This window comes from Notamacropus eugenii, chromosome 4 (assembly GCF_028372415.1).
Source record: "Notamacropus eugenii isolate mMacEug1 chromosome 4, mMacEug1.pri_v2, whole genome shotgun sequence".
Lineage (NCBI taxonomy): Eukaryota > Metazoa > Chordata > Mammalia > Diprotodontia > Macropodidae > Notamacropus > Notamacropus eugenii.
The window spans coordinates 71676951-71693864 of record NC_092875.1 but is presented as its reverse complement, the minus strand read 5'-3'; the positions used below and the strand labels follow the sequence as shown (position 1 = coordinate 71693864).

General features: G+C 35.5%; 1 protein-coding gene across 3 annotated transcripts in view; it reads right to left on the bottom strand.

Annotated features, from left to right (window-relative positions):
• CHAF1A (chromatin assembly factor 1 subunit A) overlaps positions 1–16914 on the bottom strand; it is a 51996-nt gene that overhangs the window by 21590 nt on the left and 13492 nt on the right. For all 3 annotated transcript variants that reach the window (XM_072601831.1, XM_072601830.1, XM_072601832.1), the window contains exon 4: positions 1815–1871. In XM_072601831.1, coding sequence (XP_072457932.1) covers positions 1815–1871 — 57 coding nt within the window. The remainder of the gene's footprint in view (positions 1–1814; positions 1872–16914) is intronic.

Below are 16914 nucleotides of genomic sequence, written 5' to 3'. Positions count from 1 at the left end.
AGATTGCCCTCAATTTGGCATTCTATAGACTGGAGAAGCCTACAGATGTCTTCTAACAATATTTTTAAATGCATAAAATAAAAGACTTAAGATTACAAAGGAAAACAACTATAATGAATAGTTATAAAAATATTTTTTTAAAAAACAAATTCATGGATTCCAGATTAAGAATCCCTGAAGAGGAAGCAAATACTCAACTAGAACTAAGCTGCTCTTCATGAGAATACTCTAAATGAGCCAGGCTAGAGCACAGGAAACCTTCTTTAAAAAGTACCCCTACTATCTCCAACACACCACAGCTTCTACCCAAAGCCTCCTTCCCCTGACAGAAATTCTAAACAGTAGAACTCAAGAAAATTCTCCTCTGTTATCACATGTATGGATAATTCAAAAGAGTCATGCAGTACCTAGCTTCTGAATCAAGCTTCCAGCCCAGCCTGTTATGGTTACTACCTCAGTGGCTAAGGGTATCTAAATGTTTTCCCCTATTATCATATCATAAAATCAGGAAATCTTTTGGGGTATGGCACTTTACATAAGTTTCACTGAACTAGTCCCCACCAAATAAAAGCTTCAAAACTGTTGAAATATTATACATTAGGGGTTTGATATATTATTTAGCTAGCTATTTGACCATGTTATACTTTTGTTCTAAATATCATATTTCAAACTGTATCTTGCTACACTTCTGTCCACTCTGACATAGATTCCACTAGCATTTGCAAAATGGACACCTACCTACAAGTACACAGGCAGATGTGCCAATAATGAGATTTTTTTGTCTCTGACATGCATAGGGACACTTAGTAAACATTAAATAATCTAGATTTAGCAGCAGATTGGTGAAAAAAGAGTCTTTTTAGTTATCTATGGAAACAAAAAAGTATGTCAGAGGTAAAAGAGGACTAGATTTTGTAGTCAGAGAACCTGAGTTCAAATTTTGGCTCTGCTGTTACCTATGTGACCTTAGAAAAGTCACAACTTCTTTAGGCTTCAGTTTTGTTATCAGTAAAAAGAAAGGGATTGAACCAGATTATTTCTAAGATCCCTTCTAGCTTTAAAACATATTATCTTCTAGATACTACGATTACTGACAATATATACAGTAGTAGTATTATGATTAATTTTTTCACGTGTGCTAAATTCCAAAATCCCAAAAGATCTACTGAAGCTTGATACATGAAAATCAAAATCAGTTCAGATAAGCATAGAAAACACATGAAATTGACAACACAAGGCCATCTTTCATCAATAGCAAATGCAACAGGATCCTATCATAACAATGGTGTCACGGATCATGGATAACATCTGCCTTAGTTACAACCCTCCACGCAAGTGAAAATGTAGAACAATCCATCACCATGTAGTCAGGCCAGAAACAAGATGTAACCTGTAGGATAACTGAATCAGGGCTGTTTATAATGAAGTTTTACTATGATAATCATCACTAAAACGCATTTTCTAGGGAAATTATATAACTTTTTATTTTTATAAGCTGGTAGGCACAACAGCACAATGACAAGTTCTGCGAAAAAAAGGGCTATCACTTTTAGAAGGAATATAAGGTTATGTGTTCTTTGAGAATAAAAAGTTGGCAAAAATGTAAGATTTAGCAAAGCATAATGACAATTCACAAGCCACAAAAGCCCAGTTATTTATATACAGATACAGGATTCAAGAAGTACAAACAAATTAGAAAACCAGAAAATAAACAGGTAAAAACTGGGCCAGTGGGAGTGCAAGGAGGAGCTTTGCTTACTATTTAATGCAAAAGCACAGCAGGTTAACTTTCTATTTCAGTGAAAATGTCTTACTCTTTGTAATCTCATCTTTTCCTTCTTTGTTGAACTTTTGATGAGCTTCCGAGGTACCTAAAACAAAAGAGACGATATCTTAAAAACCACAGGATTATACCCTAATAGGCACAAAAATATTCATTTGAAGATTTTTAAAAATTTGATTTATCTTTTGTTTTTATGTTTACCTTAATTCACAAATATACACCCTCAGGGAGTTAACCTTCTTAACAAAGAATAAATAGAAACATATAAAAAGAACGAAAAAACAGTTAATCAAAACTAACCAATACTTCAATAGAGTCTAACATGCAACATTCCACATTCATAGTCACCCACCTCTACACTTCTTTCTGGGGTCAAGTTTGATCATTATAATTACACAGAGTTCAATTTCTTTTTCCATTGTTCTTCTAACCTCACTGGACATTATCACTCTCTCTCCCACACTCTGTGATCCGGTCAAATTGGTCTCATCTCCTCTCCCCTTGTCTTTGCGTTGGCTCTCTATCCTCCATGCCTGGAATGCACTAGCTCCTCACCTCTACCTCAGAGTCCTTTTCTGCAAGATGAAGCTTGAGTACCACCTGCAGTTGAAGTCTTTCCTGATCCCCGCAGCACTAGTGCCATCTCTCCAAGACTTGTGCTCTCTGACTATAAATTCAGTGTTTTTTCTATTATACCAGACTGTTTTTTGTTCCTTAATTGCCTACAAAGTGTCTTCTCAACATTCCGACATTTAGATGAGGGACTGGTTTTTTTTTTGTATTTGTATTCCCAGAGTCTAGAACAGTGTCGAGAATACAGAAGGCACTTAATAAATGTTGAATTTTTGTTGTTGTCATTCTGTACATTGTTTTCCTAGTTCTACTCACTTCATTTTGCATTAGTTCACACATATGTATCACTGTAATGTTAAGGGAATTTGAAGATCTTCCCTGCCCCCTTAATAGGCCCGTGTGACCAGCTTTGAGCTCTAGCCCAGCCTACAGCCTGAGTCACATGGTGGTGGAGGAGTTTACCCAATGGGCAGACCAGGAAGGGTGCAGCATGGAGAGTGAGGAGGAGCTGAGAGAGCAGTTAGAGCAGAGGAGGGCACAGCAGTTAGTGTGAGTGAAAGATGGAGTGATTCTACCTATGAGAGCTAGTTTGTGGGGAGACCCTGAAGGGAAGGCTTAGGGGTGGCCATTCTCCCTGCATTAATAATGTGTATAGATTTCTTTGTTACTATGATAGATTTGGCTTTCTTGTATCTGAATAAATATTTTGGTTTCATCTTTGAGGAACAGAGTTTATATTTTGCGAATTTACCCTGGAAATACGCATGTATATCCATAGCAATGGCTGTGTGTATCGTATTAGCATCGTATTAGCATTACAATCGTACACAATGTTTCTTTTTAAAACTTATTTTATTTTTAATTTATGGAATAAAACAAGCATTTCCATAACAGTACAATGAAAAAGATGATTGCATATGAAACTGCAAACATACTATCCACTACTTGCTATTCCTTTCAAATATACAACAAAATTATCATGTAAATTTCTTCCTTTTTCTCACCCTGCCTCTCCCCCTACCCTGCCCTAGAGATGGCTGCCATTAGATACAAATAAGTATATGTATGTAAAATTATTTTATACATATTTCTATTTATCAGTCCTTTCTCTGGATACAGATAGCATCTTTCTTCATAAGTCCATTATAGTTAATTACGGGATATTTATGTCAAAATAACTTATTCACTTAAAGTCATTCTTAAAAATAATATTGCTGTTACTGTATTCTTGGTCCTGCTCATTTTGCTCTTCATTATTTTATGCGTCTTTCCATGTTCTTCTAAGATCGCTGAGTTCATCCTTTTTTATAGCACAGCAGTACTCCTATCACAATCATATACTACCTTGTTCAGCCATTCCCCCATTGATGGGCATCCTAATTTCCAGTTCTTTACCACCACAAAGAGAGCTGCTATAAACATTTTAGAATGTATAGGTTCTTTTCCTTCTTCCCTAATCATCTTTGGAAATAGAACAAGTAGTAGTATTGATGAATCAAAGAATATAGGCATAATAATGGGGCTTAATTCCAGATTGCTCTCCAAAATGTTTGGATTAGTTCACAATTCTACCAACAATGAATTAATGCTCCAATTTTTCTACATCTGGCTGACATTTGCACTTTCCCCTTCTATCACTTTAGCCAATCTGGCAGATATAAAATGATATCTCATGGTTGTTTTAATTTCTATTTCTCTAATCGATAATGATTTGGAGCATTTTTCATATGAGTATAAATGGTTTTGATTTCTTCATTGAAAAATTGCCTGTCATATCCTCAGACCATTTATCAATTGGGGAATGATTTGTATTCTTATATATTTGACAAATTTCTTTAAGTATTTTAGATATGAGACCTTTATCTGATAAATTATCTATAAATTCCCCTTCCCCCCAATATTCTGCTTTCCTTCTGATCTTGGCTATATTGTTTTATCTGTATAAAACCTCTTTAATTTAGTGTAAATGAAATGATCCATTTTACACCTCGCAATATTCTCTATTTCTTGTTTATTCATATACTGTTCACCTATCCATAAGCCTAAGTAATATGTTCCATGTTTTTCTAATTTTCTTGTAAAATCTTTCTTTATATGTTGGTCATGTATTAATTTTGACCTAGGAGAGCAACAGAATAGAACAGACAAAAAATTCACAGTAGCAAATAAATATAATAACCTTGTGATTGACAAGCGTAAAGACTTAAGATTTTGGGATAAGAATTCATTATTTGGTAAAAATTGTTGGGAAAACTGGAAAGCAGTATGGCAAAAACGGGATATAGACCAGTGTCTTACACCATTTACCAAGATATGCATTGTTTCTTATGGCAAAGTACTATCCTATTACCTTTAGGTATCACAATTTGTTTAGTAATTCTCCAGTTGATGGGTATTTACTATGTTTTTGTTCACTGCTATTACAAAAAAGAGAATAGCTTTATTTTTAACAGCAAAAAATTATCCTTCTGGCTAATAATTGTGGTATGGCTGAATAAACTTAAATACATTAATACATTAGAAAACAGGTGAACCATGAACAATGTGAAGAAAGACATTGATAAATTAGAGTATCCAGAGGAGAGCAACCAGGATAACAAAGTGCCTCAAGTCCATGTCTTATTTTGACTGTGAAGAAACCGAGTAGGGTTAGCCTAGAGAAGAGAAGACTGAAGAGGGACAGGACACCTTTCTTCAGTATTTGAAGGACTATCTCAGGAACCAATGGCAGAAGTTGCAAAGATAAATTTAAGCTCAATGTCAGGAAGTTCCGTAAAATTTAGAACTGTCTCAAAGTGTAATGGGCCATCTAGGAAGGTAGTGGGTTCCCTCTCATCAGAGGTCTTCAAGCAGAGGCTGGACGATCACTTGATGGATATGTCATGGTAGAAATTTCTTTCATGTATGGGTTGGACTAGATGGACACTAAGGTCCCTTCTAACTTTTAATTCAGTGATTCTATACAACTCAACAGGGAAATAAGTAGGGGCAAAGAGAATGGCATTTAAGGGGGAAGGAAAAGTCAGAGAAGGAGTAGGAAAGAAGAGAGCCTATCAAAATCATAGTGAGGATGAAGAACAGGGTTAGGGGTTGTAAGGCAAAAGGAAAAATAGAATGATAAAAGATTATGATTGGTAATAATTTTGTTTCTTCTTTGACCATGCTTATTTCCTCAATTTCTTCTTTTTGTCATTGCTATAGCTGGCATTTCTAGAATATCTGGAATTGTATCAAATAATAGTTGTGACACTGGACATCCTTGCTTTTACCTTGATCTCACTAGCCACATCCAAAAAAAGCACAAATACATTTGGCTTTTGCCCACCACCTCTGTCAAGAGATGGGTAGCATATTTCATCATGGGTGCTCTGGAGTAGAGGCTAATCACTGAATGACCAGCATTCTTATGTCTTTCACCAATGCTGTTATTATATCAACTTTTCTCTTGGCTCTGCTCACTTTAGTCTGTGTCAGTTTATACAGTCTTCTGAGATTCCTCTGAAACTGTCCCCATCATTTCTTATAATGTAACAGTATTACACTACACTCACAGACCATACCTTGTTCAACCATTCTCCAGCTGATAGATACTCCCTAGTTTTCAGTTCTTTGCTACCACAAAAAGAACTTCTACAAATATTTTTGCACATAAAAGTCTTTTTCTCTTTCTTTTATCTATTTGAAGGTACAAATCTAGTAGTCATATCACTGGGTGAAAGGGTATGCAGTTTAATTGGGGGGCAGGGGGCTTAATTCCAAATTGCTTTCCAGAGTAGCTGGACCAATGTTCAGCTCTACCAATAGAAATAATGTACTTGTTTTCCTATAGTCCCTTCAGTATTTGGTATTTTTATTTTTTCCCAACTTTGTCAATCTGATGGATGTGATGTGAGACCTTGAATTTGTTTTCATTTTCTGTCTCTATTAGTGATTTAAAGAATTTTTTCATATGGTTATTGATAGCTTGGATTTCTTCCCCTGAAAACTACTTGTTCACATTCTTTGATTGTTTATCTATTAGGAAATTGCTCTTAATTTCAATCACTTCTCTATAGGTGTTTCCATTAAAAAGCAAAAACAAAACAAACAACTTTCACTTCATCCAACAGTTCCTACTAGATATCATTCTATATCTCCCCTTCCCTTTATGGGTAAATTCCTTGAGAAAAGTCGCCTATAACTGATGTTTCCATGACCTCCCATCTCAACTAAAATCTCTGCAATTTGACTTCTGATCTTAGCTTTTCATTGAAACTGCACACTCCGAAGTTGCCAATGATCTCTCTTAACTGCCAAATCTCATGGCCTTTTCTCAAGTCTTATCCTTCTTAACATCTGCAGTCTTTGATATCGTTGTCCCCATATCCTTCTAGATACTTTCTCTTCTCTAGGTTTTTATAACAGTTCTCTCTAGGTTCTCCTGTCTGACTACTCCTCAATCTCCTTTGTTGGATCTTTCTCCAGGTCACACCCACTAACACAGCTCAAGTATCTATACTGAGCCCTCTCTTCTCTATCCTAATTCATTTGACAATCTCATCAGTTCCCATTGACTAAATTATCATCTTTAGGCTGATGCTTCTCACATCTATTTATCTAGCCCGAAACTCTCCTTTCCCACTAACAACTGTCTCTTGGACATCTTGAAATGGATATCCAGTAGGCATTTCGAACTCATGCATCCAAAACAGAACTCATTATCTTCCCCTTCACCCCAAAACTTTCCCCTTTTCCAATCTTACTTATTTCTGTCAAGAGTAACACCATTCTCTCAATGAACTAGACTTGAAACCTCAATATCATCCTTAACTCCTCATTCTCATTTGCTCCACAGATCTAATCTATTGACAACCTTCACATCTCTCCCTTCTTTCCACTTACACAAGCACCACCCTAGTTCAGGCTCTCATCACTTTCTGCTTTGAGTATTCCAATAGCTTTTTGGTTGGTCTCCCTGCCTCAAATACCTCCCAGTTCCAATCCATTCAACCCATCAACTGCTAAGGTGATTTTCCTCAAGTTGGGGTTTGACCATGTCAACCCCATGCCCTAAAGTCCAATGGTTCTCTCTGACCTCCAGGATCAAACACAAACTGATATTTAAAACTGTCTATCATCAGGCCCCTTCCTTTCTATCTTCTTTCACTTTACTCCCCTCCATGCACTCTAGGATTCAACCATATTCTTATTGTTCCTCCAATCCAACACTCCATGTCCTGACTGTGTGCTTTTGGAGTGCTTGTCCTTCCATCCCAGAATGTTTCCCCCTTTCCCTGTATTTCTGAGTTTCTCTGGCTTCCTTAAAGGCTTAACTTAAATTTTACCTTCTGTGGGACCTTCCCCTGCTTGCCCCCCACCCCACACACCCCTAACACATTCTGCTCTGAGACATCCTTCAGCCATTCTATAAATATTTACTTTATACCTAGTTATTTACATGTTGTCTCCTACACTGAAATGTATGCTCCTTAAAAGGAGGGATTAGATTCTTATTTTTGGAGGGGAGTTGGTGGGGGTTTTGCCTTTCTTTGTATCCCTAGGGCTTTGTATCCTTAGCACACTGTCTGGTATATATATTACTTCAGAAATGCTTGCTGACTTTTTTAATATCATGGTTTTTTTGAGAACCGTAGAAATTCGAAGTAAAATTAAATGAAATAATTAATAACCAGTAAAGCAGTAGAATATAAAATAAACCAACAAAACCCAAAAAGAAGAGACAGGAAAAAAATTGCTTTCTAAATAAGTATAATATGTATAAAATGTCTGGGAGAACCAAGGCACAATAGCAATTATGTGAAACCAATACAAAAATAAAGCAAGACAAATAATTGGCAAGATAATAACTACTCATGGCTGGGCCACATCGATATATTAAAAATTAATACAATATTAAATCAGCGCCAACTGATTTAATTAATGCCATAATACAAAAATTAATACTATGTTAACTGATTTACAGATTCAGTGCCACATCAATCAAACTACAAAAAAAACCTTATTTATCTGGAACTAGAAAAAATAAGTCATCTGGAGAAACAAAAGGTCAAGAATTTCATAGGAAATTTAAAAAGAAAGTCTGGTAATGTAATGTAATGTAAGATCTCAAATTATACTACAATATAGTGATCATCAAAACTATTTGGTATGGATTAAACATTAGAAAAGGTCATCAGTGGAACTGGTTAGGTACACAAGATTGAGAGGTAACTCAAATTGTAACCTGGCATTTAATAAACTCAAGTATTCCAAATACTGGGGTACTAAGAAATCATTATTCTACAAAAACTGATGGAAAAATTAGAAAGCAATCTGACAAAACCAGGGTTTAAACCAACCATCTCATATCAGATACCACCAAGAAACTTCAAATGCATACACAACAGATATACAAAAAAATCATACTATAAATAAGTTAGGACAGAAAAGTAGAACAAGAAGCATTTTCCGATAAATTTTCAAAGAATATGAACTGGTACTTCTCAAAAAAAGAAATGCAAATTATCAACAACCATATAAAATCTCTAAATCTCTAATAAAAAATGCCAATTACAACAATTCTGAGATTCTATCTCATCCAAAAGATATGACTGGAAAAGATGTAAAAAAAAAAAAAAAAAGACAGGAGCTGGAATGTTTGTGAATGGATAGGGCCACTAATATACTATTGATAGAACTGAGAACTGATCAACCTATTCTGGAAAACAATTTGAAACTATATTTAAAAATTCACTAAGTATATATTCTCTTTGACCCAGCGACACTACTACTAGGCATATATACAAAGAGATCAAAGACAGATAGAAAGCATCCATAAGTACAAAAATATTTATAGCAGCACTTTTTGTTGTAGCAAAGAACTGGAAACAAAGTAGGTGTCCATAATTTGGGAAATGGCTAAGCAAATCATGGTATATGAATTTAATGCAATATTGTTATTGTATGGTACAAAATGACAACAGGGACAAAATCTTGAGACACCTGGCAGAACCTTGTATAAACTAAAGAAGAAAGAAGTGACTGTAAGCAAGAAAACAATTTACAAAATGTTTACAACATTATAAAGAGTGGAAAGAGACCTAAGAAGGGATGTTCCATTTATAGCAGGATGACAACACATCAGAATTAGATTTTTTATGGAGCTGTATCATTTATACTGAACAAAATATGGAAATCAAAGCTCTCTAGTATCCAACAACATAAGAGACAGGATATAAAGCTTCCTTTGTAAAATATAAATAGCAATACTTGTACCATCCTCTTCACAGGATCATTGTCAAGAAAGCATTTTATAAATTTAAATGTTTCACAAATGTGAGCTATTATCCATGTGGCCACCAGATGAGGTAGGTTCCAAATGTCTTTTCATGTTCTGTGATGTTAGAACTGGAATGAGAAACTTAAAGCACTTAGCTCTTACAGTTAGCTCACATGACCTTGGAAGAAACTAGTGTTTTTACTGTATGGAAAAATATAGTAAATTTTATTAAAATCTTGGGCCTAAAGTCCCCTAAGTTTGTTTAACAATATGAAATCAGCAGAAACTAGCAGGTACAACAGTGTGGTCGAATGGAAAGAGCCCTGAAATTGAACTCTGACATGACCTGACTTTAAATCTTAATTTACTTGCAATACTAACTCAGAAGTATTTTGTTGAATATTAAAGCATCAAAACCATATGAAAAAAATTTGAGATCATTAATAAATGAAATGTAAATTAAAACAACTCTAAGATTTCAACTAATGTCTATCAACTTCAATTAACAAGTATTTATTAAACACCAACCAGGAAGCAAGGTGCTGGGGATACAAAGACAAAAGTTATCTAGTCTCTGCCATTTGAGGAATTTACAACCTAGCCAGAGGAGATAAAACACATATATTGGTATATACAAAATAAAAACAAAATAATTTTAGGGAAAGGCACCAGTCAGGAAGGACTTCGCGAAGAAGCTAGAACCTGAGTTGAGCCTTAAAGGAAACTAGAGGTGAAGGTGAGGAAGGAGTATGTACTAGATATGGGGGGATAATCAATGCAAAGGCACAATGACAGGAGTTATATATATAGCACCATGAGTTAGACAGGCATTTTGGTCAGATCACAGGATGAGTGAAAGACAACAATGGGTAACACGAGTAGAAATGCAGGCTGAGGCCAGACTGTATAGGGTCTTAAATGCTAAGCACTATAGAGTGCTGCTAAAGTTAAACAAGGTATTATCAGAGTAGACAATTGAGCTGTGCTTTAAGAAAATCACTTTGCTAGCTGTGTGGACGACAGAATGGAGTAAGAAGAGATTTGAGGCAAGGAGACCAACCAGAGGACTACTGTAATACTCCAGGCAAAGGGTGATAAGTTCCTGAAATAGGGTGGTGGTTGTAGCCTCAATGAAGGAGGTAAGTTTACAAGAAGGGTGGATTCATGGGGAATGATAATAAGGAAATTAGAACACAGGAAAACTTGGAAAGAAAGGAAAAAAGGACCAGAAAAACAATATGTATAGTGATCACAAGAATATAAAGGAAAATAACACTAAAAGGTAGCTGATCTCAGATTAAAAGTAATGACCAATCTTGATCCCAAGAGGCAGATGATGAAACAACTCCTACCTTTCAGTAGAGGCGGAAGACTATCAGAATTTAATATTACACAACCATATACAGTCTCTGTCTATTGGTTTTGTTTAACTTTTTCTTTATCCTATAGGTAGGATGTGGGAGGAGGGGAGTGTGGGAGGGGGTATGTGCACAGTTCTTGAAGGAGGGAGAGGAAAATGACTAGGGAAAAAAAGGCACCAAAAAACTTAACACTGTTGTAAACTATGCTGAGAATCTATTTTAAGGTGACTAAATACTTTGGAAAATTGAGGTGAGACCAAGGATGATCTAAACACTACCACTTTGAGAAAAGGCTGCAGAGATTACTCTACTTTTCTGAGAGAGGCATAATTTAATGGAAAGAACATATGACTTGGTATTCAAAGAGACTTGGGTTTGAATCCCAATTCTGACACTTACTAGCTAACTGAAGATAGACACATCACATTTCCTGTTTATGTTTGTTTCCTTATCCCTAAAATGACAGTGGTAATATTTAATTCACCTACCTCAGTTTTCTTGTGGAAAACATCTTATTAAAATTTAAAGCAAATTAAAGAAAAAATATAAGCTATCATTATTATTATAATTATCCTCTCTAGGATTAAAGACACTATTTTGCTGGATAACTTCTTTATGCTCCTTCCCTCTGGGCACAGACTCTAGTGCCCCTGAAACAAAAGAGATCTACATTGGGTCCCAAAAATTTCAAATCATTACTGTTCAGATATTAATGAATTTATTATTGTTTATTTCAAACAAATATTGTCTACTATCAACATGTAATTTATTAAATCAAAGCATCAAAATTTCAAGTGATACAAAAGATAATGGAAAAAGGCACACTAGGTATAAGTAGTCTGAAGCATATTACCAATAATGAACTGTCCAAAAGATATATCATGAAAGATTATCATCACAGATATGTATGACTAGAAAAGGAAGCAGACTGGTTGTTTATCAAGAACCAGGGATCAATCAATAAGTGTTTATTTAGTCCTTAGTATGTGCCAGGCCTTGTGCTAAATCCTAGATAGGGGAAAAAAAAGCAAGGATAAGAGATGGACAGCCAGATGCTACATTAGCATTCACATAATTTTTTAAAAATTAATTTTACTGATGTCTTGTTATTTTGCTTTTTTTATATTAGTCATTTCCTGATGCAATCTCCTCACTAAAGAACACCACCTTCTAACGGAAAAACAACAAAATCAATCCAGTACATACAGTTCACCACCTCTTAATAAAGTTTAGGGAAGTACTTCACCATCTGACTTTGGGTCCCAAACTAGCAGACATGTTATATTAAAAGACTTAACACTTTGTATAGACCCTTTATGAAGGAATGATGGTAAGATATAAATAAAAGAGCTACATGGCATGAGAAAACACGTTTGGATTATAATCTATATGCATACCCACATTGATGAATGAATGAAAAAGCATTTATTAAGTATTACTATATACCAGGAACTGTGCTAAGCACTGAGAATACAAACAAATAAGACTTCCTACTCTCAAGTTTACATCCCAATAGAGGAAGACAATACATAAAGGTGAACCAAAAGGGAGGAGGTTTAGTGCAAGCAGCAACATAGTTTGGAAAAGGAGGCCCAATTCCTAGCAAGATAAGGCAAAAGCTCACCTATCAGAGTTCAAGGTCCCAGGTGCAAAGACAAGGATCTAGTCTGAAGGGGTGTGGGGAACCTGTGGCCTCAAGGCCACATGTGGCCCTCTGACTGAATCCAAACATCACAGAACAAATCTCAAAGGCCCAAGGTTACCCATCCCTGATTCTAATGGAAGGGAGATGGGGAGGATGGCCATAGTGCACAGATCCACTGAAGTTCATGATGCTGAATAATTTAGGAAGACACTTTTTAACAAAATGGCAAAAAAAAAAAGAGCATTAAAAAAAAAATCTATTCAAATTATTTTCTCTGTTTTTTCTTTCTCATGTTTTTCCCTTTGGTTCTAATTCTTCTTTACAACACGACTAATGTGGAAATACGTATAATATGATTGTATGTGTATAGCCTATATCAGATTGCATGCCATTGTGGGGAGGTGGAAGGGGAGGGAGAAAATTTAGAACTCAAAATCTTATAAAAGTGAATGTTGAAGACTAAAAATAAATAAATAACTTTTTAAAAAGTTTAAAAATCGATTTTATTTTAGCCAAGTATCAAGGGCACTACAGTCTCAAACAAAACATCATCATCAATTTGGGAAATGCTGGGGATGATCTTCTCAGACACGGGTTTTTTCTTAATCTTTTCCCCCCTCAAATCATGGAGCCCTTTGATAATCTCATGAAATCTATGGGTATCTTTCTCAGAAAAATATTTTTAAATTAATAAAATAGAAAAGAAATTATAAAAGAAATCAATTATAATGAAATACAGTTACTGAAATATTTAAAAGTACACAGAATTAGGGTTAAGCCACTCTGTTTTAACACCTTTCCTATATCTGATAGTTTCATACTAGGAATGGGTCAGTGAAAAATCATTTGGCCATAGAAGATTCGAGTTTGAAATACAATGAATGAATCCATATAATGATCCGAGGTTCTAGACAAACAGAATAGTCTTTAGGATAAAGGAGAATCAAGAAAATTCTGAAGCAAAATAAAGAATATTAAATCTATTTTCATACTAAAAGATGGCTGCATATATTAAGTATTTTAGACAACTTCATATTTAATATTTTGGAGAGAAAATATTACTAGCGTCAAAAATGTCCATAAAACACTACTCTCACAACCTACAGGACAGTTGGGAAAATACTAATATAGTCTAATCCTCTTATTTTACAGGTAAAGAAAGCTGATGCCAAGAGAAGAAGAGACCACTAGTGCAATGTACCATGCTAATGAAAAATCAACATGGTCCTGGTCCTCTTGGATTTTACAATCAAAGCAGAGACAGGAATAGATCCCATATCCAGTGAACTTTCTATACATTACAATGACTCAAATTAATGACATGATAAATATGATTATTGAGCAGCTAGGTGGTGCAGTGGAGAGCATGCCAAGCCTGAAGTCAGAAAGACTCATCTTTATGGGCTTAAATCTAGCCTCAGACACTTACTATCTGTGCAAACCTAGACAGATCACTTAATTCTGTTTACCTCAGTTTCTTCATCTGTAAAATGAGTTGGAGAAGGAAATGGCAAACCACCACGGTATCTTTGCCAAGAAAATCCCAAATGGGATCACAAAGAGTCGAACATGACTAAAATGACAACAATAACAAATATGATTACTATTAGATAAGATTACAAATAAAAGAAATTGTAGAGGTGGACTAGGAAAACACTGAATTTGGAATCAGAAGCTCCATATTCCAATCCAGACTCACTACTGAAATAACACAAACTAACCTTTCTGGTCTTTAGATTCCTTATATGTAAAGACAAGGAATTCTACTGAAGAACTTCTTACCTCCCATCAACTTCCAAATCTGTAATCTGTCAATCCTATGAACTTAATTTCACACAGTCATAACCACTCATCTTCCATTCAACCTGTGGACAGGCTAACAATTGTCCAGAGCAAGAGTTCTTAGTTTTTGTGTATCATGTATTTCTATGGCAGCCAATCTGATAAAACCCATGGACCCCTTTTCAGTATAACATGATTAAATTCACAAAATAAGAGACAAAGAAAATCAATTCTATTGAAGTACAGTTATCAAAATATTTTTAAAAGTTCATGGTTAAGAACCCTTGGTCTAGGTGAAAAAAAATCCTCTAATTTTGAAGAAGCAACAATACAATTAATTAGTAAGTATTTATTAGGTGATTACTATATGCCAGGGCACACAGGCAATCAAACAGATTTAGAAAGACCAGCTAGGTAAAGCTAAGGATAACATTAGCATGGAAAAGTTGCAGAGAAATCATTATCTCAACTTTTTGTAACCTTTAACGTTCATTTACAAAAGTAATACCAACTTGCATGAATTTTAGGCAAGTGTACTTTTAGCCACATTTTATGTAAAGTTATGGATAAAAGATAAATTTAAATAGGAAAGTCAAAAGGAGGATACTTATCCTATAATGAATTTGTTACTCCATAAAAATACGTAATAGAATGACTAAGCAGCAACCAGGGATACTGAATAGATGGCTGGACTTGGAATCAGGCTTGAGTTCAAGTCCTGTTTCATACACTAGTTTTGGGATTATGGGAAAATCACTCAACATCTGAGTGCCTCAAGCAACCCTAAATCTGCAATGGAGTTACTAATTCTAACTCCTCTCAAAAAGCCCAACTACTCTGTGGCAGGGATTGTGTATGGTAGGCTAAAGACAAATGGAACAATTCCTGCACTCAAGGAGTTTACATTCTGCTAAGAGAATCACAGAATAACCACAAGGTCATTAGGAAGGGCTCTAGCAGTTAGAGGGAACCATGAAAGATGTTAGGTAGAAGGTGAGTAAGCTGAATCTTGAGGGTAGGGAGGGATTCCATGTAGGAAAGGTGAGGAGTGCATATATTCCAGGAATTGGGAACAGTCAGTGCAAAAGTACAGAGACAGGAGGACAATCTATTTGGCTGGACCATAGTGTTTGGGAAAGGGAGTAATATATAATGAGGCTGGACAGACAAGGTTGGGTGGGGCAAGTTGTAAAGGACTTTAAAAACCAAAGAAAGGAGTTTATATATTTATCCTATAGGAAAGAGGGAGCCACTAAAGCTTACTGAATATGGGACTTACATGGTGAGAGTTGCACTTAAGGAAAATCACTTTAACAGCTGTGTGGATGATGGATTGGAGTAGAGAAACTTGAGAAAGAGAGATCAATTAGGAAATCACTGCAGCAGTTAAAGTGAGAGATAATAATGGCCTTAACTCAAGTATTGGCTACATAAACAGTAAGAAGAGGACAGTTTCAAGAAATGTGGAGGAAGAAAAGGCAAAAAATGGACAAAACTGGATATGTCAAGTGAGGGAGAGTGAGACATATCAACATGGTTATGAATGTGGAAGACTGGAAAAATGATGGTTCCTAAAACAGAATGGAAAAGTTTGGTAGAAGGAAGGGTTTTTGGGGAAAAAGATGAATTCTGTTCTGAACATGTTGCGTTTGAAATGGGAAAGAGGAAGGTATGTGGTAGTTGTCCACAGCAATTAGTGATGTGGGATGAAGTCAGAAGACAGACAAGAGCTAGATGAATAAATATGCAAGTCATCTCCAGCGATTATAATTAAGGAGACAGTGTTTAACTGTTTTCAAAGACTACAAAGAAGTCCAGAAGGATGAGGATTGAGAAAACACTAGCAGGTTTGTCAAGTAAGAGACAAAAACTTTAGACGCAGCAGTTTCAGTTTGGTGAAGAGGTCAGAAGCCAGATTACAAAATCTAATAAGACCTGTAAAACTTACTTATCTCAGAGGTTAGTGAGAAGAGCAAATCAGATATGCTACATTTTAAAGGGCTTTGCAAACCTGTTCAGTGATTTGCTGAGTAAAAGCAAGATTCTATAGAACTCCAGTCATGCTATGGAGACTTATAGTTGGGATATTTTACTCCCAAGAGAGACAATCTATTTTTATTTCACATTGAATTCCAAATAGCTGATTTCTTTTTATTTTACATATAATTCTAACAAATTGAGATGGCTAGTTTCAAGTCCCAGTGCAGATTAAAACAAGTAGTGGTGGAAGAGAGATACTATACAAAACTAGCTAAGAACAAAGCAAGAAAACCTGCATAAAGCAGATAGAAGAACAATATAAGTACAGGAAAAACAGACTGGAGTCACCTTTGTGGGAGAGGAATAAATTCCCTTGCTCAGATACCTCAACAGACCATAACATATGGCTCTACTGTATTACAGAACAGTATAGTCATCAATGGGTAGCTAGGTGGTACAGTGGATAGATCACTAGGCCTAAAGTCGGGAAGCCTGAGTTCAAATCCCAGATACTTACTAGCCATGTGTCCCC